At 39.0% G+C, this 23,577-nt stretch overlaps 1 protein-coding gene across 3 annotated transcripts; it reads right to left on the bottom strand.

Annotated features, from left to right (window-relative positions):
• Positions 1 to 1,438: 1,438 nt before the first annotated feature.
• LOC110193220 (uncharacterized) lies at positions 1,439 to 20,715 on the bottom strand. Of its 3 annotated transcripts, none has more exons than XM_020964881.2 (6): positions 20,529 to 20,715; positions 19,566 to 19,650; positions 17,781 to 17,872; positions 14,344 to 14,470; positions 13,914 to 14,009; positions 1,439 to 5,423 (listed from the first exon to the last, which is right to left on the bottom strand). In XM_020964881.2, exons 2-6 carry the CDS (start codon positions 19,597 to 19,599, stop codon positions 4,195 to 4,197), a joined length of 1,578 nt encoding a protein of 525 aa, XP_020820540.1. In that variant the 5' UTR covers positions 19,600 to 19,650; positions 20,529 to 20,715; the 3' UTR covers positions 1,439 to 4,194. The 3 variants fall into 3 exon arrangements, with proteins under 3 accessions (XP_020820540.1, XP_020820539.1, XP_020820538.1); XM_020964880.2 differs by having other exon boundaries at positions 20,523 to 20,715; XM_020964879.2 differs by having other exon boundaries at positions 20,398 to 20,713.
• Positions 20,716 to 23,577: the final 2,862 nt, after the last annotated feature.

Consider the following 23,577-nt stretch of genomic DNA (forward strand, 5'->3'; position numbering starts at 1 on the left):
ATAGCAGTGCTGGCTGCAGAATTCTAAGCTAAAAGTAACCTGCCAAGTTCTCCCAAAAATATATAACTTAATCAACTATAGCCACCAGATTCTGAGCTTCATCAGACACTAAAGAGAGCTCATTAGGTTTAGGATCAGCATTTCTTTGTGTTCTCCCCTTTGGACCTTCAGCTGTTTTTCTCTGTGATTAGGCCAGTCAGTCACCAAGCATTTAAATGTGTCAGGCACTAGGAAAACCAGAAGAGTCACCCATTTATCCCAAGCCTTGTTTTAAGTTTACCTTGGGGTTGGCTCAGGATTCCCTACCATTGGACTAAGGTCCCTGAATTTGCTTTAAGATCTTAAATTAGCATCTGTAGCTAGTGTAGCTGGGTAACCTAGTTTTGGGGGAATATTTACTTGACTGGTAAACGTGACTGATTAAGCACATGTAAGAACAGAGGTTTGGGTGAGATCCTTTACAATAAAGCACTTCCACTGACCTCCCGTTCCTAGTCTTATGGGCCCTAGAATAAGAAGATGGGCTGCATCCAACAGAATGAGAATCATCTCCCTTCTAGTTTATTTTTCTACTTCATACAACTCAATTGGCTAGGGAATTTGGAACTACATTTCCAAATTCAGTATTGGTAGAGGAAAGTCTTGTACCCTGGACATAAGAAGTGACATAGGGCTAAAGGTAAAAGCAGGTTTCTCTCTATGAGCAGGCCTTGGAGAATTGTGGCTCTCTAGTAAAGGCAAATTTGTCTGAATTGAGTTCTTTAATAAGCCTTCCCTAATTTGGTCCATTGTAGTATCTTCATTATACTCAAAGTCTTGGCTCACTATCCTGAAAGCAACAGCATATTCCATCTACAATCCAACCTCAGACATTTATGAAAATTGTCAGTCTTAAGTCTCAAAGTGACTTTGTATATTGAATTTCTGCCATAAAACAATGAAGGTGTGCCACCAGGTAGCTGGCTGGTATCATCAATGATATCATTTAGCAGTTCATATGAGTGAACAACCTAAATAGCAGAAATCCCATCCTTGGGTGATCCATGAAGAAAGCCCATAAGCTGGTTTTCAGATATAAATTCATCAAAGTTGGAAACCCAGAAATTTCATACAAGCACTCTGAAAATTCATCTAAGAAACTTACAGGGTTGGGAGAACTGTTCCAACTGCTGCCACAACTGAGTATCTTCCTTCAGCATTATCACCTTCCCTTACAAGCTGCCATTTTCTAATTATATTCAATCCACCTGTGCCTGAAGTGTGGTGATATATTTAATTCATTTCTCTGTATCTCCTGATAGTCCTAGGATTAGCAGCATGTTCCTTCCATCCCACTAAGGAGGATGGGGAAGTGAGATGGATAAAGAAAAAAAGGTTATCACAGCCCAAAAGGAATAACAACACTCCAAAGAGGGAAAGTATGCAAACAAACCAAGGCTGGTATATAAACAATATAAACATATAATTAAAATCAGCAAATAATACTCAGCATTAACATGGGGAAATGAACTAAACTATTCCAGTTGCATCAAACCCACACAAATGTACCACATATACAACAAAACCGGAGGGGTGTGGGGGGAGAGAGAAGGAGTTGGAAGGAAAAAAGCAATTTCTGTAGGGTTCACACACAACCACAATAAGCACTGTTTTTGTTTCTTTTTTTATAGCTGTTCTGTTTGTGAGCTGCCTTTAATCATGCCCATCCATTCATTCCAATGGTGAAACACGACAAGGAAAACAATGAAAGTTAACTGGTAACAAGATGGTACCTCAAATTACAGAAAAGCATCTTGCTTTCAAATTATAATAACTAATTTGATCTCAAATGCCAGGGGTGGGAAGGGACCTATGATTTCATCAATGTAAGATACTCGCCAGGAGAGATTTCTTCTACCACAGTTACCTAAGGCACTGAGAAGCTAAGTAATTTGCCCAGGGTTACACAGCCGCATATGCTGGAGGCATGAGTTTAATTCAGATTTCCCTGACTTTGATGGAAACTCTTTCCATTATGCCATGCTTTCATATAAATCTCTATGCTTGTTAAAAGGAAAACAAAATTACAATGAATAAAAAGGGATACAAAAATAAGTTTCTGGATTAGTTTCTCAAAAAGCCATCAAAATCCCCTTAAGTTTCCCAAAAATCTTTTAGAAGTACCTGTGAAAATATCCCCAAAAGAAGTCCTTCTGAATTTCATGACCCTAGGGAAAGTGTTTCTTCACCTTCTGACTTACTGCCATATAAAATAAGATAGGAATAATAAAGAAACCAGAGAGACAGTAAGAAGTAGTAAACACAGTGGCTGGCCTTGGAGTCCAGAAGACTTAAATTCATGACCTGCCTCTGGAACATACTAGCTATGGGACCACAGACAAGTCACTTAATCTCTCAATTTCCCAGGTACCTCTCTATAACTCCAAGTTAAAAACAAGTTGTTAATCTGCATCATCAGTGTTAGATTCTATACAAGAGTTCTCTACATTAATGAAATCAAAGGTCTGAACAAGAAAATTTTCATATGAAATACAATTTTAGATGATACATTACTAAGTTGCCCTATTTAACAACCTATATACACTTTAGAAAACTTGATTTCATGCATCTATAACATTTATAATTGATTAAATATAGTATTTGAAATCACTTCTATAAAAAAAACTTTGGACAACAGTCACCTTCAGAATCTTGATTCCCAACCCTACATTATAACATTCCTCTCATGTGATAATACTAAACTTAAATAATTTCAATTTTCCAGTAAGGGAACCTGCCACAAATGTAAGAAGAGACTGTTCATTTCCCTTGCTCCAAAAAGTTTTAAGTCCCATTGTTTTCTTTGTTTCAAAAGCTTTAGTTGCTTTAGCAATCAGATTCCTGTATTTTCCAGAAATCTTGGACTTAAATGATTGTTCTGAGTAAACAGACCAGCACAATCAGATTTGCAAAATTCCATCACTAGCTGGTAGCAGCTAATTTTTTTTAAGGGATAAACTAAAAAAGGGAAAAAAATACTTTATCTTTCAAGTACATCAATATTTCAAAGATCCATGACTCCAACAACGCAGTCTGCAATACTTCTACACTTAGTCTTCATGAGTTTTGTGACCAAATTAATTTTTCACCTGTAATCAACTTTCTGCTGAAGGCCTTCTTCGAACTTAAGTAGGCTGGTTGTTTAATGAAAGATAACATACCAGTGCTGAGCCCATACTTTTGAATATATCAAATAAAAACGAGAGTTGATGGGTGACAAACTGAAATCTTGACTGCAGGTCATCGAACTAAAGGATGAGTCTGAAAGATTTCCCTTCATTCAGTAACTTGACCATGGTTACTCTCCACTGTGAAAGCTCCAATGTAAGATGAGGGATAAACTACAATTGAAGACTTTTATTCATTGTATGCATAGGATTCCTCACCAGCATAAACTATCTAATGTTATGTACTCTGGTAGAAGGGTTCCAAACATTCATTGTCTTCACAAGAATTCTCTCCAATATGAACACAATAACATTTATCAAAAGTTGAGCTGATTCTGAAGCTCTTTCATATATTCAATATACTTATATTTCTCTCTAGTATAGATTTTTCTAATATAGAATAAGGTGTACTGGCTGAAAGTTTTCCCACACCCAATATTTTTATAGATGTTGTCCCTGTTATATTCAGCCAACCAACTCTAGCAAGTAAGGCTTAACAGCCAGGCTTGCATCAGCAAAAAATACTGTTCAGTGCATGGAAGAGTGAGTTAGGCACCAGAACCAGGACAAGCAATAATTAAGTAAAAGTTAAATAATCTATCACAAGGTAAAACAAGAGGAACAGAGGAGTCACACCACACAGAGACAACAAAAGTTGAAGTCAAGGATTCAGGTAGTGTTAAATATAACTATAGGTAAGCAGGGGGAAAAAGGGGATGGGAGGCTGGGGACAAAATGTCATGAGCTGCAGTATCAAGAAAGCTAGGGAGGTCAAACCTGGAGTTTTTTACCTCAAACTGGTGTACTTTTTATGTTCTAGCATGTTATCTTCTTTTTTACGATGGGTTGGCTAATACTGGTCATATTATTTTTTTATTCCTAAAAGCACATGAATATTAGATGCCTATACTCTAACACTTGCCAAATATGAATTTTCTGATGTGACAGATCATCTCTCATAAGAAGTTTTTCCATATTCACTATATGTTTAGGGTTCCTCTCCAGTATGGATTCTCTGATGTTGAGTAAGAGATGAACTACGGTTGAAGGTTTTACCACATTCATTGCATTCATAGGGTTTCTCTCCACTATGAGTGCTTTTATGGTGAATAAGGTGGGTCCTACAGCTGAAGGCTTTCTCACATTCATTACATTTATATGGCTTCTCTCCAGTATGAATTCTTTGATGCTGAGTAAGTTCAGTACTCCGACGGAAAGTTTTCCCACATTCATTGCATTCATATGGTTTCTCTCCAGTATGGATTCGCTGATGTTGAGTAAGGTGTGTACTCCATCTGAAGGTTTTCCCACATTCATTGCATTCATAGGGTTTCTCACCAGTATGAATCCTCTGATGTTGAGTAAGATGTGCACGCTGGCTGAAAGCTTTCTCACATTCATTGCATTCATAAGGTTTCTCTCCAGTATGAATTCTTTGATGTCGATTAAGGTCTGTACTTTTTCGGAATGCTTTCCCACATTCATTACATTCATAGGGTTTCTCTCCTGTGTGAATTTTCTGATGTTCAGTAAGGTGTGTACTCCAGCTAAAAGCTTTTGAACATTCACTGCATTCATAGGGTCTCTCTCCAGTATGGATTCTCTGATGTTGGATAAGGTGTGCACGCTGGCTGAAAGCTCTCTCACATTGATTACATTCATAGGGCTTTTCTCCAGTATGAATTCTCTGATGTTGAGTAAGGTCTATAGTCCGTCTAAAAGCTTTACCACATTCATTACATTCATAGGGTCTCTCTCCAGTATGAATTCTCTGATGTTGAATAAGGTGTGCACGCTGGCTGAAAGCTTTATCACATTCATTACATTCAAAGCGTTTCTTCCCTGAACAAATTCTCTTGTGTTTAATTAGGCCAGAATTCTCTTTGAAGTTCTTTCTACACATGTCACATTTATGACAATTCTCTCCTACAGAAACTTCCTGAGAAGCAGTGGCAGAGTTCAGACTATAGCTTACTCGAAATTTATTAGATTTAGGAGGTCTTTTCTCAGTGATGTTTTTCTTCTGGGTAACTTCCACTTGTTTCACTTGCCTTTCCTGGATTCCCTGTTGACAATTTGACTGGCTATCACATTCCCAGGTTTTTCCTAATTTGGAAGACCACATACAACTCATGGTCATTCCTTCCTGGTGTGAGCTTTCTTTGGAAATGCCTTCCTTTGGAGTTGAATCTTTGGCTTCAGGCCTAGTTTCCCTGTCTGAAAGAAATGAAATGCAATAAGAATGGGAAAATGAAACTGATACAAGGCATATTTGGCTTTTTCCACTCTGTAAAATGTTCTTTAAAATTCTGGGGAGAGAAAGGGAAAGGAATAGCAATAAAGAGACAGAAGTGATTATAGGTAGGACTGATGCAATGTGAAAGTTGAACATAAAGAATGTACCATCTTTAAGCACAGTGGCTGTGGCTAGTAGGAAATATCAAGGGGGAAATCAAGACTAAAGGTGGTAGGCTGGCATCAAATTCTCAGTCCTTCATCATCTCACTGTGATACACCTACTTTGGAGTCAGACAGCTCAGTAGCCAGCTAGTTAACCCTAGAAAAATAACAGCATCTCTGTGAATTTAATAAATTTCCTGATCTGTAATAACTGTACTACTTACTTACAGATTTTACTTCACAGGGTTTTATAAGTTTTAACTAACAATCTAAAGCAGGAGTTCTTAACATGGGGTCTGTGAACTTTTAAAAAAAATTTCTTAACTATATTTCAATATAATTAGTTTCCTTTGTAATCCTATATATTTTATTTTATGCATTTAAAAACATTATTCTGAGGAGTCCAAAGGTTTCACCAGACTGCCCAAGGGACCTACAACTCAGAAAAGTTTACAAAGCTCTGATCTAAGGAAAATTCTTTGTCAAATTATAAAACACTACATAAATAAGCTATTTTATACCAGAGTCTAGTACAGTACATTACACTCAGTAAATATCCTGCCTTGGACATTTACTAACCATGATCATGGAGCAACTCACTTAATCAGTCTTCGATTCCTCATCTACAAAATGAAGGTAATTTTTGAACTGCCTCACTGGGTTGTGAAAAGGAAAATGTTCTGCAAATCTTAAAGTGCTACACAAATATAAGTTCATTATTACTAAAATCTTAATAAATGTTTGGTGATTTAAAACTCAAAAGCTTTTGGAAGTGATTATTGATAAATCAAAATAAATTAATTAAAAAAAAGAATAATGACTCCAGTAGTAGCTCTAGACACAGTGACACACTCTGCCTTTTCAGGTGGTCAAAGAGATGGAAATGGTTTCATATAACTAAATCTTTTTCTCTAAGAGTAGGGCTAGGAATTGACCAGAAGTCTTAAGTCTTGAAAAAAAGAATCATTTAAGAAGTGAGTAACAGATTGGGGCAGCTAGGTGGCGCAGCAGATAGTGAATTAAATTGTAAAATGCTTCTTTTTCTTAAATTTTTTTTATTTTTAGGCAATTGGGGTTAAGTGATTTGCCCAGGGTCACACAACTAGTAAGTGTTAAGTGTTTGGTCTGAGGCCGGATTTGAACTCAGGTCCTCCTGACTTCAGGGCTGGTGCTTTATCCACTTTGCCACCTAGCTGCCCCAAAAGCAATATTTTTTAACACAATAAGCTGTTAAGTAGCACCAGGCTCAAAATTCTGGAAGAGGTGAAATTCATCTGCTGTGCCACCTGCTGCCCCAAAGAAGCTTCTAATCAGTCTTCCTGTCACCAATCACCTTCCCCCTCCAAATAAACCTATACACTACCACTACCAAAGTAATCCTTGATAAACAACAATTTCATGTTTGTAAGAACACTCCTGTTACTCCAGTCTTCCTGTACCTACTCTAGCAGAAAGTGAGCATCGTGGGCAAGAACTTTCTCTTTGAAAGTTTTATACCCAGAACTTAGCAGTGCCTGACATACAGCAAGCATTTAATAAATGCTCACAGACTGACAAAACACAGTCAGAGCCCATCTACTGCTGTAATTATCCTGACCTCTACAAATACTTCCTATAAGGGACCACAGTCACTTAAGAAGTACAAAAGAGCCAACATACAAATCACAGTTGCCCCAGAATGAGGCTCATTTTTGCATTTTAATCAGTAGTATTTTGTTCTTGTTCTCTCATACTTCCTGGAGTAAGGACTCTCACCTACTCTAACTACTAAGAGATATTTTGGCTAAGCATTAGTACCAAAAATCCTAACCTCTATTTTAACTTTGTTTCCAAATATTTGATCAACTTCTGACTAAGCCGGGTTTGCTGGTCCTAGATGCCTATATAAATCTTAACTGGTGTGCTCCCCACTTGACCATCACTGTCAATTACCAACTGTGATCTCTGACAAAAAAAATCCAAGATCAATAATTCACATGTACATAGTTGTATTTATATAGATTTGCAAAGCACTTTATATTCCTTTTTTCACTTAATCCTCAAAATAATCCTGTGCTATTAATAACCCCATTTCACAGATGAAGAAACTGAACCTGGTCATACAACTTGTAAATCTCAGAGTAGAATTTCGGTCCAGGTCTCTCCTGATTCCCAAACCAACATTCTTTCTACTACAGCATAATGTCATGTCTCTTTGGAAAACTTTCAGTGGCTAAAAGATGATGTCCACAGTTTTCCACAAAACAAAGCCTCCAAATCCCTACTGAAATTTATATTCCATCTTCCACAAGTACTCCACACTCTAGTCAAGTTAATATCCTAATGATCCTACATATGGTCACTCCTGACTCCTTACTCGAAACATGCTCTTCCCTTCCTCTTCACCTGTTCAAATTCTAAATATCCTTTGGTGTTCAACTTATGTTCTACTAATTCAACAACATCAACAAAAAAACTCTATGCCCAATTTAGTCCATGGATTTCCCTTTTCTTTTAATGTTATGCCTTGTGTATGGTAGCTATATCTGTCCACATCTGATTAATTATAATAGGCTGCAAGTTTCATGAGAGCAAGGGGTAATGTAGCACAAGATTTTGAACACAGAAGACATTCAAAAATATTTCCTGAAATGATTCCTTTGAATGATTTATGTGAAGATTCCCAGATTTATATGTCCAGCCCTGGTTTCTCTCCTGAGCTCTAATACTGCATCACCAACATTTTAAGCATATTTCCCATGAGCATCTTAAACATAGCACATTCAAAATAAAATTATCTTTCAAAACCCTCAAAACCCTAAAGTCTCATATCATTGGCAAGGACATTACCATTTTCTCAGTCTTACAAGCTCCAGGTCTGTGTCATCCTTGACTCCTCACTCTCACTCAGCCCACATATCCAATTAATTAATAATTCTTTATCCCTTCTACCTTTACAATGACTCATACAGCTATCTTCATAATTCAGGTCTTCACCACCTCTGACCTATACTACTGCAATAATCTTAATTGGTCTCCTTGCATCAAGTGTCTTCCCAGTCCAATCCATTCACACAGCTACCAAAGTGATTTTCCTAAAATGTAGTTCTAACCATGCCACAATAACTTTTGATTCCATCCCAAATAAAACCAGTAGTTCCCTATTACTTCCAAAATCAAATATGAAATGCTTTGTCCACAACCTGGCCTTTCCTACCTACCTACACATCAGTCCCCTCTACACAATTTTCTGTCTAGTAATCCTGGCTTGTTTGCTATTCCTCAAACATGACACTCTATCTGTCATCTATGAGCCTCTGCAATGGCTGTTCTGCCTTTCTAACTTCTGTCTCTTAGAATCCCTGACTCCTCAGCTCACTTGTCACCTCCTCCTGGAGGCCTTTTCCAGTCTCCCCAGCTGCTAAAGCCTTTCTGTCTAAGGTAGGTTTCCATCCACTCCACATGTATTTTTACATACCTATAAAAATATACCTTATGTACATGTTTTCTCCCCAATTAGACAGGCTCCTTGAAGTCAGGAACTATTTTTGTCTACCTTTGAATCCCTACAACACAGTACAGTGCTTGGTACAAAGACAATGCTTAATAAATGCTTGCCAATTGATTACACCAACTATTTTGTCAACCAATCATATAATATTCTCTTGCACTGTTACCTAAATATTTTTATGTTTTAATATCCAATATTTAAAAATTTTATGTGTATCTGTCTTGAATTTCCAACTAGATTCTTAGTTCTTAGAAGAAAATGAATGCTTTTTAAAGACTAACATACATAAAAAAAATTAAATATAGGATATATAGTGTAAAAGATACCATATTAACATCATTTCTATGACTAGAAAAGGGAGGTGTTCAGTTATATAGTGAGAGCAAGGGATGCCAGAGAGAAAATCTGAGTGTTACAATGAAAACTATGAAATAATAAAATATCTAGGAGGCTTCCAACATAAAGGGTAGAGCCATTAACTCAACTAAGTTGACCTCTCTGAAGTTTTTGATTCTGCTGACCATCTTACCCTCCTAAAAATTCTGTTCCTTTCACTTCCATGATATTCTTTTTCCTGGCTTTCTTCCTGCCCATCTACCACTCCTTTCCTCAATCATCACTGACCCCTTAATGTGGACATTCTTCAGGGCTCTGTCCTATTCCCTCTTTTCTCTCTATATAAACTCCCCTGAAAATTTCAACCCAATGGGTTCACTTTACATATCTTGGTAAATGATCCTAAGCTATCTAACTCTATACTGAACTCCAGTTATGTTATCAACTGCCTATTTAACAACTCCTCCAAGATGTCCCATTGGAATCTCAAAATCAACTTGTCCAAAACAACCTTCTCCTCCTTCAACTTTCCTTGTTTGTGTTGAGGAGACCACTATTATCCAAATCACTCAGATTCATTATCTCAGCTGTGACTCTTTGCTCTCCCTCATCCTCTATTCTAATCAGTCGCCAAGATTTGTCAATTCTACCTACATAGCATCTCTCCACTTATATAGTTACTACCCTAGTTCAGACCCTCATCACCTCTCACCTGAACTACTGTAATAGCCTCTTAAATGGTTTCCTTGATTCCAGGTTCTCCTACCTCCAGCTTAACTTTCTCATAGTTCATAAAATAATTTACCTGAGACACAAGTATGTCCATATTACTCCTGTGCTCAAAAACATTTACTGGCTCCCCACTGTCTATGGGATAAAATACAGACTCCTTAGCCTGGCATTTAAGGATCTCTACAACCTGGCTCCAACCTACCATCCCTGCCAGATTCAGTCAGTCAATCACCAAGCATTTATTAAGCACCTACTATGTGTCAAGTATTGTCCTAAGCACAGGAGAAACCAACAAAATTAAAAACAGTCACTGTTCTAGTAGTTTAGCATGATTTCATAACATTCCTCTTCACAAATATTATATTCCAACCTGACTAGCCACTCTCTGAACTTGATAGCCCATCTCTCACCTCTTTTCATTTTCACAAGCCATCTTTCATTCCTATAATGTACTCCCTTTTCATCTGTCTCTCAAAATCTTTCTTTCAAGGTTAACCTCAGGTACTACTTCCTCTATAAAACCTTCCCTGATTCCTCCTAGTAGTTAGTACTCTCTCCTTCTTCAATTTTCCTGTACTTCATGTACATACATACTGAACCCTTTCCCCAAGATGGAATACAAAGATCCTTGAGAGCATTTTTGTTGGTATATCCTCAGCAGTGCCACTTAGCAAATAGATACGGAATTGAAATGAATCTGTGGAAGGATATGGGCAAGAATCACAAAGGTGAGAGGGCATGAATGGGTTTCAATTTGCAGGGAATGTAAGGAGTTTCCCTATCATCATAGCTCTGCCAAAAGAATTAAAGTACAGGATAAAGTCATTAGGAACTTCATACTATATCATATAGACTATAACTGGTCTAGAAGTTCAGAAAATAGAAGAGTTAGGCAAGGTTTCATGGAGGAGGTAGAACTTAGGTAGGCATTAAAGGACGGGAAGGATTTAAACAGGCAGAGAGGAAGAAGAAGAAGAAGGCATTTCAGGAAGAGTACAGAACATATTCAGAGCCACAGTTATAGAGGCATATGGCTTCTAGAGATAATACTTAATGGAATGAAGGTTGTCTGGAAAACAATAAAGCAAAATAAAATTTAAATGTGAAAACTAACAATAGGTTCAAAGATTTAGAGGTTGTAGGAAACTTACAAGTCAGAGTCCAAACTCCAAATTTTAAAGATGAGGAAACTGAGTCACACAGAGTGATTTGCTCAGGTTCATATAGCTAGTAAATGTCTAAGGAAGGATTTGAACACAGGTTTTCCTGATGCCAAATCCAATGTCCTAGCCACTATGCCATGCTGTCTGTCCAACAGGAAGGCACTGTAAACTTTTGAAATAGGTAACAACAGGGTAGAGACATTCTCCAATATCCATCCTGCCCTTTACTTCCTCAATTCTAAAAAACTATTGCCTCAGCTGATTTTGTACTTGAGGTTCAGAGATTCCTAATCAGTCTGGGGCACAGAGATGGTGTTGCTGTTCCTGTTTTCTGTGTAATTTTTACAGGGTTGCAAATTAATAGCTACATTAATTGTGCTGGCTTGGAAGCCATTCAGGTTTGTCAGCAGAACAAAAGGGGATTGTTGTAGAAGCTAAATAAGCATTTCATTAATCTAGTTATAAAGTGATATGGACCATGCCTACAAGGTTGGTGGCTGAATGGAAACTAAAGGATAAATCTTGGGAAATATTTCAAAGGAAGAAAATAGTAGGACTTAAAACAGACTGAACAAAAGGGACAAAAGATAGGGAGTATTCAAAATGAATCCCATTTTAAGACTGGTCTAGTGGTACCTCTAATCAGAAACACAGAATTTGAGACTGGAACTGAGGATGTAAATATAGGTTCAATTTTTCACATGTTGAGTTTCAGGAAACAATAGGAATCCAAGTAAAAATGTCTTAAAAGTAATTGAAAAGATAAGCCCGAAATATAGGTGAGGTAGCCAAGAGAGAAATATATCTTTTAGTTATCAGCATAGAAGTAATAGTTGAAGGCTTCCTATATCTCTGTAGAGAGAGATAAACAGAAGGCTAGTGATAAAGCCTTAAGGGATGCCTGAAATTAGAAGTCTGAAAAAATAAGAGAGTGAAAAGGAAAGAGACAGAGGTAAGAGAACTACAGCAGTACATGAGGAGGGACTTTCTTCTTTCCCAAATTAGCCTCACAGATATATTCTCAGATGTCACCAAAATTAGCCTAGCCTAGTACCCACTGCCCATCCCAACCTGAACAGTTAGAACCAGTTCCCTGACTTCTTCCAAACACCCAAAGAAAGAGACAAATAAGCATGAGCCTCCCCCTCAAGGGATCCCCATATGTCCCAGGAATAGGATACAACACATCTCCTGAGTACCAACACCAGAGCTGCTGACCCAGAGGTAGACACAAAAACTCACAAAGGGTCAGCTGAGGAAAGGATCCAAATATTGCAGGGGTAGGGCTCCTCCGGGTCCAAAGTTCTGCACAAGTATCTCAGCTACAGAATCTTACACAGTCTGTACCCTGCAAAATACCTTTTTCAGCATGCTGGGAAGAGGTGAGAGAGGGTGAAAGGGAGGAGCACAACAATGACATTATCAACGTCAGACCCTGCCAAAACAAGATTCTGATTAAAACCGATCTAATATGCTTTGACAGAAGCTAAAGAAAGCCTAGCTCCAGCTGTGTTACATAATGCCAGGACCTTTGTTCCTTCTTGACATGAAATTATAATGCCATACTACCTCTCAATTAACAGCTACAAATTCTTAAACCTCAGAACATATTTTGCTAGAAAGCTACTGGCTGTTAATGTTGGTTGATTAGTGGGTATAATTCTGACTGAACAAGAACTTCCTGTTACCTGAAGACCACCATGCTAAAAGGTTCTAACCCAACTGCAAGATAATGCCTTATTGCACAAAGAAATGAAGGTTTTAAACCAGTGTTCAACATGCCAAATAAAAGGTACATGAAGACTCAGAAAAGATGATCACTTCTGCAGGAAGAAAATCAGGGAAGACATTTAAAATAATTATTCTGAAAAATGTGGGGGGAAAGGTCCATGTGGAAGAGGTTAAGAAGAGAATGGAAATGGAAGCCTTTAGGGAAAGGTTGAAGAGATGGCAGTGAAAGCAATGAAAGAAAGGGAAGAACTTTCAACAGGGAAAGAAGGAAGATGACAGAAAGTGAGACAAGAATCCGAAGGTCAAGAAGGCAGGAAGGGATGGGAATTATAGGAAGAGTTCAGTTTAAAGAAGATAAGCAACACCTCTTCCCACACCAGAGGAAAGTACAAAAGAAGCATAGATAAGGAGAAAGCCATTATTCTCGTCATAAGTTATCTTCAAAAATGTGAAGGGCTATTATGTGGCAGAAGGATTAGGCTTATATTTTTATATATGGTAAAACAAGATCAGAGTGGGAATCATAGGGAAGAAGATTTCAGCACAATATAAAGGATTCTCTAGTAATTACAATGGAATAGGCAAAGGAGTGAGATCTTTGTCCCTAGAAGTGTTCACTTGTCAGGAATATTACAGAAGAGATACTTGCATTGGGTGAGGAATTAAAGTGACTTCTAAGGTGACTCCCAATTCTAAGCTTCCATACTTTGGGGGGTAAATGGCACCAATCATTTCCACAGGCCTAAGAAAGGCTATAGACAACCTAATCAACTTTTCTAATATTATACCCCTTATGATTTACCTATCCTGCCTCCCATTTCCCTGGGGTATTTTTTGTTTTTATTTTCCACTTACTTGAACAAGTGCATCTTGAGGTTCCACTCTCTACCATCCATGGCTCTTTTCCTTTTTCTAACTGGGAAATCATATTTGGTTTGGAAATGTGATGCCCTGATCAAAAAGAAAGACACAGAAATGGGATGTTCGTATTGGAACAAAGAATAATTGCAGAGTTCATTTCCAGTTTTTCTTCTTAAGGATGCTGAAGAATAAAAGCAGTAAAACATCACAGACACACAAAGTAGCTTCCCATTTTAATTTCCATATAATAAAGGCCTTTCATCTCTTAACCAAAAATAATGTCACAATCTGACAAAAGGTAACTTTTAATTTCTTTAACTAAAGCCTAAACTCAGTGAGCATTTTAGAAGTTTCACATATTTTAACAATTGGAGACATAAATGTACTTTATTTACAGTTTTTAAATATTAAATCAATATCTTACCCAATGAGACCAGGTTCCTATAGTTCTCCAGCATAACTTCCCTATATAGGTCCCTCTGACGAAGGTCCAGGTGCCTCCACTCCTCCCGGGTGAAGTTCACAGCAACATCCTTGAAAGTCAATGACTCCTGAAAAACCAAAGACATTTCTATTCAACCATCTCAAAAAACTCCCAAGTCTCAAAGAGAACTGAGGAGATCCAGAGGGCAGAATCAGAAGCAATATGTAGAAGTTGTAAAATGGCCAACTTAGGCTTGATGTCAGGAAAAACTTTCAATAATTAGAGCTGTCCAAAAGAGGAATGGGATGCCTTATGAAGTGGAGTTCTTTTGCTTTGCTTTTTTGGTGAGGTGATCTGGGTTAAATGACTTGCCCAGGGTCATACAGCTAGTGTCAAGTGTCTGAGGCTGGATTTGAACTCAGGTCCTCCTGACTCCAAGGCTGGAGTTCTATCCACCGCACCACCTAGCTTGTCCCAGAGGTGGAATTCTTCAAACAGAAATTGGATAACTACTTGTCAGATATGTTATTGTAAGGATTTCCTTCATGTAGAGGTTAATATAGGGGCCAATAAGGTCATACTGATTCTCAAATTCTATGACTCTGATTATATTTTAGTTTTGTTTTTTTAACATGAGCACCTGTATCTCAAGAGTGAACTTATAAGTACACATTTGTACGTGTTTTTCTTTTTGTACATCTATCTCAATTGGTGTAGTAACTGGGTATTTGGACTTTGAGTTCCTGAAATATCTGGAGACTTCATGAAACAAGAAAATCTGGTATTGAGGAGCAGGTAGGTGGCACAGTACCCAAAAGAGATCAAAGAATGAGGGAAATGTCCATTACATACAAAAATATAGCAGTTCTCTTTGTGGTGGGAAAAAATTAGAAACTAAGAAAACATACAATATTTAAGGAATGGTTAACTAAGTTGTTACTTAGTAATGGAGTACTATTATGCTTTGTAAGAAATAAGGAAACAGGGGCAGCTAGATGATGTAGTAGATAAAACTCTGGCCTTGGAGTCAGAGGGACCTGAGTTCAAATCTTGCCTCAGACACTTTGACACTTATTAGGTGTGTGACCCTGGGCAAGGCACTTAACCCGGACTGCCTCACCAAAAACAAAAAAGAAAAAGAAGAGATTAGGAAATACATGACTTCAAAAAGATATGGAAAAACTTACATGAACTGATGCAGAGTGAAGCAAGTAGAACCAGAATAATTTTTACTATAATATCAGTATTATAAAAATGAATATTGATGACTTTTATAAACTGAAAAAGAATGAAATGAGCAAAACCAGGAGAACAATTTATACAATAACACTACAAAAACAAACAACTCTGAAAGCTGTAAGAAATATGATCAATAAACTGGCCATTTGTGATTCCAGAGGACCAATGACGAAACATGCTACCCATTACAGAGAAGTGACAGATTTAGAATGCAGAACCAGACATGTATATTTTTGTTTACAGCCACTGGGTAATTTGTTTCGCTTGACTATGCACATTTGTTACAAGAAATTCGGTTATTTCTCATCTTTTTTTCCCAATGAGGTAGGGGTGGGAAGAAGAAAAATAGATTTCTGTTCATTTAAAGAAAGAAGGTTGGAAGGTAATACAGATGCACATACTTTCACATGAAGTCACTTTGTTAATAGTTTTACTTAACTTTTACCTTGTTAAAAAGGACCTCTCACAAAGCAAGAGAAATCTGTAAATGTATTTCATATAAAAACAAAATAAAGTTGAAAGTGACCAAAAATAAAAGAGAAATAGTAAGAAGGCTAGTTGAGTTGGACCATAGATTACATGAAGGGGAATAACATACAACAAGCCTAGAAGGTAAGCTGGAGACAGGTAAGAAAGGACTTCAAATGCCAAACAGAAAAGTCCATGTTTTATTTTAGAAGTAATAGGGAGCCTGTGTTTTCCTGGTGTTAATTGTTAGGCCAAAATTAGCACAAGCAGCAGGCAATCAATCCATACTTTGCTGTATGTCAGCTTCAGAGACTGCATTGAGTGCACAATCATCTGTGAACAAAAAATCATGTACTCTCCCTCCACTTTAGTCTTGGCTCTAGCCTTTTCAAGTTAAATAATTTACCATCAGTGCCATAGCTGACCTTGATGCCATATTCTTCCTCATTGAAAGCATTTGACAACATGGCTGAAAACATCATGCTAAAAAAGTGTGGGAGTAAGCATACAGCCTTGTTTCACTCCATTGGTGACTGGGAAAGCGTGAAAGCATTGGACCCCAACCTTGTAAATCTCAGCTGGAATAGAATAAGTGCCAGGTGCTTTGCCTCAGGAGAGAAGCCCAATGGCATTGAAAACCTCTTTGTCAGTTGGAAATCTGGCTAGAGAGGGATTGACTTCAACCTGAGGTAAATGGTCAATGGCTTCAGCATTGATTGATGATGGTCTGTTGAGAACATTATGGAAGTGTTCATCCCATCTCTCCAGAACCATATCATTCATACATGGAACCATCAATTACAGCAAATGGAGAAGTGTTGAATACTATGGATAAGTTCTCTTATCTTGGCAATATACTTTCTAGGAACATACAAACTGATAATAAACTTGATGCACACATTGCCAGAGCTAGCTCAGTGTTTGGGAAGCTCCAAAGCAAAGTGTAGGAGAGAAGAAATATTAGAATGACTACCAAACTGAAGGTCTACAGAGCCGTGGTACTGACTTCATTGTTGTATGCCTTTGAAAACTGAACAATATACCAGTGCCTGGAGAGGAAACTGAATCGCTTCTAACTAAATTGTCTCAGGAAGATCCTGAAGATTACCTATCAGGATAACATACCAGACACTGAGGTCCTTTCTCAAACTAAACTGCCAAGCATTCAAACTCTACTGCAAAGATCACAATTCTGACAGGCTGGCCATATTATTCAAATACCAAACATACACTTGCCTAAGAGACTATTTTATGGAGAACTCGCACAAGGTGCTCACATGGTGGCCAGAAGAAGTGATACAAGGACACTCTCAAGGTCTCTCTTAAGAACTTTGGAACTGATTGCATGACATGGGAGATACCAGCACAGGACCACCCAGCATGGCATGCCCTCATCAGAGAAGGTGTTGTGCTCTATGAGCAAAGCAAAATTGAAGTATATTAAAAGAAACTCAAGATGCACAAATTTAGAGAATCTACCCCAAATGTTTCCAAGATATACTCCAAAATTTTAAGTTAGTATTTAAGGCCCTCCACAATCTGGCCTTATCCTACAGAATTACTAGGTTAACTGGAAAACTCTATTACACAAAAATATTCTAGTCTCCTGGAGGAGCACAATTTGGGCTCATGTTCCTGGATAGAATTTTGCTAAGGAGAAGGGAAGAAAATGTTTTTACCTTCTGGAAACTCAGAATTCCTAGGATAAGGGAAAGAAACTCTCAACTCACCTGGGCTCTGGCTCTTGACAGGCCAGATATTAATCTTCCCAGCTCCTCTGTGGGCTTCTCTTGGAGAGACACAAAATCTTGAATAGGGAGATCTGGCAAAGAAAAGCGAACCATGAAGACAAAAACATCCCATCCCACAGCTTCCAAAATCTAGAAATCATCACATCTTATTTCAATGTAACTCTCACACTCGTTAGAAGTAGGTCAAAGAGAACCTTTGCCACATCTATATCTAGAATCAGAGAAAGGTGATAGTATCCATGTATCCTAGCATGTTTCAGGGCATATAATCTGGGAGTAATTGCACATAGCTTGAATTCACAGCTTTATCACCACATGCTTTGCGATTCGAATATGTAACCCAACCACTTCACTGTTTCATTCAATGAAATAAATTACTCTAATCCCTTTACCTGGCTCAGAGAATGTGTGAGGAAATAATCTGTTGAGTTCTTTTGGGAACTAGAAGCTCCTATATCAAATTAATCAAGCGATTAACAAGTATCTGTTAAGCACCTAACCTGTGCCTGGCACTGTCCTAGTTACTCAGATCCAAAGACAAACTATTCAAACAGTCCTTGCTCTCCTAGAGTTCTATCACTGTAAATTAATTCTATCAAATGGAAATTAATTTGACTATCAGAGGAGTAATATGGAAAGACTTACAGGGGACCTTAGAGATCACGAAGTCCAACTATATCACATTACAGTTGAGTAATTACAACTTGTTCAAGGTCTCAAAGCTAGTAAATAGAACAGCTTAGCTTTCTGAACCCATGTCCTCTTACTCTAGATTAAGCACTCTTTCTATCGTTTTACTTCTGTCCTAATTTTGCTGTCAAATAACTACGGAATGTTGAACAATTAATTTGACCTGAGTCTTAGGTTTCTATTACACAAACAAAGATGATAGTAAGCCTTAGGAAATAAGAGTTAAAAGAGAGTAAGTTGATTGGAACATTTCTTATCATAGGAGCGGACAAAAGAGAATAGTCTCTGCTCCACGGGTTCTACAAAAAGTTGAGTTGGCGCATCTCAATGCCCCATGCAATTCTTTTAAGACTATAAAGTTACAGATGGGCTGCCAATCCACATCTCTGGAAGAAATTTACAAAATAGAAAATTCTCCATATTCATGAAATTACAGGTCTGGAAAAAAAAGTAGACATATACATATATAATGACTATAATGGTCTTCCCCCCCATAATTAATTAATAGCACATTTTATTATATACTGAGGACATTATCTCCTAACCCAGACTCTCCCTTGAATCACAGGATATCTAAAGGGAAAAGGAAGGTGAGGAGGATAGAGCTAGGTGGAGTACCACAAACATTCAATCAGGTACAGGTACCTACTGAAAGTTGAGACTGCCAATTCTCAAGAAAGAATTAGTTCAGTTTGAGTCCAAAACCTGCACACTGAAAACATCAATTTTAATGATTTTGTGCATCAGGTTTTTATTTTCTAATTCCTCTAAAAAACCATATCCTCTCAACTAGAGGAAGGGGGAAAAGTATTTTTCACTTGATCTTAGCCAAAAGGCCAAGAAGTAATTTTTTTAAAAAGTATTTTTCCACAGCTACAGCAGAAGTAGCTCTAGAATCCGGGGACAGAGGTGGCAGTGGGTTCCAACTCGGAACCCAGAAAATACCAAAGAGTTAGGATATACAAGTGTGTGTGATGTAAGAGAGGAAAGCAGTGGTAATCAGCCACTAGTACTGTTCCGTTCCCAGAGTCTATTCCCTCCCAAGGACTCTCTCATCCCTCTGTAAATTCTCACCTCTCTCCCCAAGTGCCTTGGCCAAACTCTTCATGGTCACCGCTTGCTTCCCAGCTGTTTGCAGGAAATGAAGACTCCTGGAGTCCTGGAAGAATGATCAGGCCTTACTTCAGCAGAGACAGCACGGGCCCCACTCCGCTCCGCTTGGGGCCACGGGATGTGAACTTCCTATGGCCGGGGGCAGTCACACGTGCTCAGGGAGGGGGGTGGGGTGGAGAGGCGGGGACAACTGGAAACAGCGCTTTTTTCTTAGGCGCCAACTCCCACCAGGACCCAGCCGTCGCGGGGGAGGGGGGGAGGCTGCTGTCAATTACTGGGGGCTGACAGAGGCCCTCGGCTCCCTGCGGGGACACACAAAGAGGCCCAGTACGAGAAGCCTCCTAGCCTCCCCACCACAGACACTCGTACCCGAGGCTCTTGCGTCGCCCGCCCCGCCCCCACCCTGGTGACAGTCTAGAATCTGCTCTTGGCACGTCGGTATTTATTTGCACGCCCCCTCCCCCTCACTCACACACACACACACACACAAACAGTGCAGGCCAGGCCTGCCTTTGCATTTCTCTTGCGTCCCCGGCGCTCGGCCGAGAGCATCGCACACCGGAGGCGCCGGATAAATGCTTGTAGACAGGCAGGTGAAAAGCTCGCGTGCGCACGCATGTACACACACAGCACACACAAGCATACACACGCGCGCGCGCACACACACACACACACCTCACCACCACCACCACAACCCCCCTGTCTCCCGCGTGCCCCGAGGAGGCCCGGCACTGGCCCGGGCGGCTCCGCGGCCGGGGGCGGGGAGGCCCCTCCTCCCTCTTCGGGCTCTCACCCTCCCTCCGGGGCTCTGGGCTCTAGCCAGCCTGGCCGCAACAAGCGCGAGGGTCGCGGGTCCCGGGACGGGAATAGCGGCGAGGAGCGGAAGGGAACACAAAGGGGCGGCAAGTGCAGGCCCACCGAGACCTCGCGTGCGCCTGCGCCGCCACCTGTCACCAGCCCGGACTGCGTTTCCTAGAGAAGCCTGCAAGGCGCCGTCCAGTCCCGAAAGGGTTTGAGGATCCCCGCGGCTCCGACCCAACGGGGTTTTGTGGATGGGTTTGTGGGAAATGAAGCCAGGTCTCAGGGATAAACCGCAGCTCGAAGGATTCTGGGAATTGTAGTCTGGAGGCGCTGTCTCCTTCCGCACTCTGAGCAATATCACTTTTCAAGCAACTGAAGGGTGTGAATCATCAAATCCTACAACCTTTTTTCTGTCCACATCCTCCCTGACCTCTCTGTAGTACGTGACACCACCTGCCTTATGATATCAAGTGAGTCAGTCGTAGATTTAGGGCTGGAAGGGACCTCGGAGGCTTCTATGCCAACTCACTCCTTTTACAGAAGAGAAAACTGAAGTTCAGGGAGGTTTGGCGATTTTCCCAAGATCCCACAAGCAGTGTCAGAGATTGAATTTGAATACAGGTACTGTATTTCTGTACTAGCACCTCGTTTGACACCTTCTCCGTCCTTCGTATAAAATTTAACATGTTCACTAAAACTCTCGGGTCTTTTTCATATGAATTATGGTCTAGTCACTATTGTCCTTTAGTTGGTTCTAAAATTGCACAAGCATAGCAATGACTAGATACTTTTTCCAACGAAAAATCTTAAGTGGAGCCCTCAAACCATCCCCAAGATTGATGGATCAGAGTCTCAAAGTTATATCAGAGATGCAGCCTTAAGCTACTTAGGGTGGGTGGCCTTATCATCCCAGATTCACCTAATATAGAAAGAATAACACACTCAGAGAGGAAATACCAAACTTGTCCAGAATAGTTAAGATGCCTAAAGGATAATCCTAGAAAGTTCTCCTGACCATTCTCCCAGAGATGGCATTCTAGAGGAAATGTACAGTTAATATACCCAAGGCGGAAAAATCTCAGGCAATACTAACAACACAGCTGTGCTTTTCATAAACCTCAGTGGCTTAGCTGGGTCCAAAGCATGTTCCAAAGGCAATTAATGGCACTGAGGCTCCACAACAGTGACCAGCTTTGAAAGAAATCCATTATTAGTCATGCTTAAATGCTCCCACAATACCACAATGATAAAAACAAAGCTCACTTGTTTCTTGAAAGCATTGATGCAGCTTACAGTTCTAAGTCTCCCCATTTGCCACCTCTTCCCATCCCTACCCAGTGTAATAACAAACAAAAACACCTAGGGATGTTAGAGGATTGCACATTCAACAATCTGACATAGCACTTGAAAAAGCTAATATAAACTTGGCTGTATTGAGATCCATGGTATCCAGAATGGAAAGCTAGTCCTTAATTGTACTCTGCCCTGGGTAGACCATACCTAGAAAACTGTCTTCAGGTCTGCAAGCCACATTTTAAGAAGGACTCTGACGAGTAGCAGTCACCTAGAAGAAGACAACTATAACAGTGAGAGGGTTTGAAACCATATCACGAGATAATCAGTTGAAAGAAACAGGCATGTTCAGCTTGAAGAAAATATATAGTAGGAATATAACTATCTCTGAGTATGTGAAGAGCTGCTAGATGGAAGACCAAATAGCCTGGTATCATAGTAATTGGATTTTAAATGAAAAACCTTGATTCAAATCCAGCTCTGCTTACTTTATACCTTTGTGTTCCTTTGCAAAGGACCGAACATCTTCAGACCCCATTTTATTGGACAAAACAAGATGATTGGATTAGGTAACCAATAAAATCACCTTTACCTTGAAGCAGTATGATCCTATAAATCTGTAAGTATTTGAAGAATAGTCATGTAAAAAGATAATATTTCTTTATGGTCACAGAGAGTAGTATTAGGAGAAAAGGGTAGAAGTTGCAGGGATAAAGCCATTCTGGAAGGGGCTACCTTAGGAGGAAGTGAATTCCCCATCACAGGAGGTCAAGCGAAAGCTGAATAACTACATATACAGTATTTTGTAATGGAGCTTCCTCTACAGGTGAAGGTTTGTCTAGTTCATTCCAGAAGTCCCCTCAAACTTGGCAATTCTGTGATCCTGCAGGAAAATTGAGGTTGGTATCAATAGGCAAAGGTAACAGCAGTCCTGATTATCAACCCTCATTATCTCCTTTACTCCAGTCTCTGAAAGATAGCCCTTCTCTCTAAGGTGAACCATTCTACATGTACCCTTATGCCCTCCTACTTTCTCCAGAAAATTGCCCCCACAATCAACCCCTTCCTCTTTGATTTTCAGTCTCTCACCATCTACTGATTTCTTCTTTTTTGCTTCTAAATCCTTCCCCATTCTTAAAAAAAATCCTCAGTTGACTCTGCCATTCCTTTAAATTGACCATATCAATAATGAAACTAACAGAAATCATATGATTATTTCAGATGCAGAAAAAGCTTTTAACAAAATACAGCACCCACCCCTATTAAAAACACTAGAGAGCATAGGAATAAATGGAGTTTTCCTTAAAATGATACTATCTATTTAAAACCATCCATTAGCAAGCATTATCTGTGTTGGGGATAAATTAGATAAATTAGAAGCCTTCCCAGTAAGATCAGAGATGAAATAAGGATATCCATTATCACCACTATTATTCAATATTATACTAGAAATTTTAGCTACAGCAATAAGAGAAGAAAAAGAAATAGAAGGAATTAGAACAGGAATTGAGGAAACAAAACTATAATTCTTTGCATATGATATGATGGTATACTTAGAGAATCAACTAAAAAATTACTTGAAATAATTAACAATTTTAGTAAAGTTGCAGGATACGGAATAAATCCACATAAATCATAACGATTTCTATATATTACCAACAAGATCCAGCAGCAAGAGATAGAAAGAGAAATTCCATTTAAAATATTTGTGGACAATATAAAATACTTGGAAGTCTACCTGCCAAGACAAACCCAGAAAGTATATGAACACAATTACAAAACACTTTTCACACAAATAGTCAGATATTAACTATTAGAAAAATATTAATTGTTCATGAGTAGGCTAAGCCATAATAAAAGTGACAATTCTATCTAAATT

This window comes from Phascolarctos cinereus, unplaced genomic scaffold, assembly GCF_003287225.1.
Source record: "Phascolarctos cinereus isolate Bilbo 61053 unplaced genomic scaffold, phaCin_HiC Scaffold_2;HRSCAF=192, whole genome shotgun sequence".
Taxonomy (NCBI): Eukaryota; Metazoa; Chordata; class Mammalia; order Diprotodontia; family Phascolarctidae; genus Phascolarctos; species Phascolarctos cinereus.

Coding starts and splice junctions, on each gene's coding strand:
- LOC110193220 (XM_020964881.2), bottom strand. CDS start 19,599: ATGAAGAGTTTGGCCAAGGCACTTGGGGAGAGAG. Junction 17,873..19,565: donor CAAGGCACTTGGGGAGAGAG/GTGAGAATTTAC, acceptor TTTCTTTGCCAG/ATCTCCCTATTCAAGATTTT. Junction 14,010..14,343: donor TAGGAACCTGGTCTCATTGG/GTAAGATATTGA, acceptor CTTTTTGATCAG/GGCATCACATTTCCAAACCA.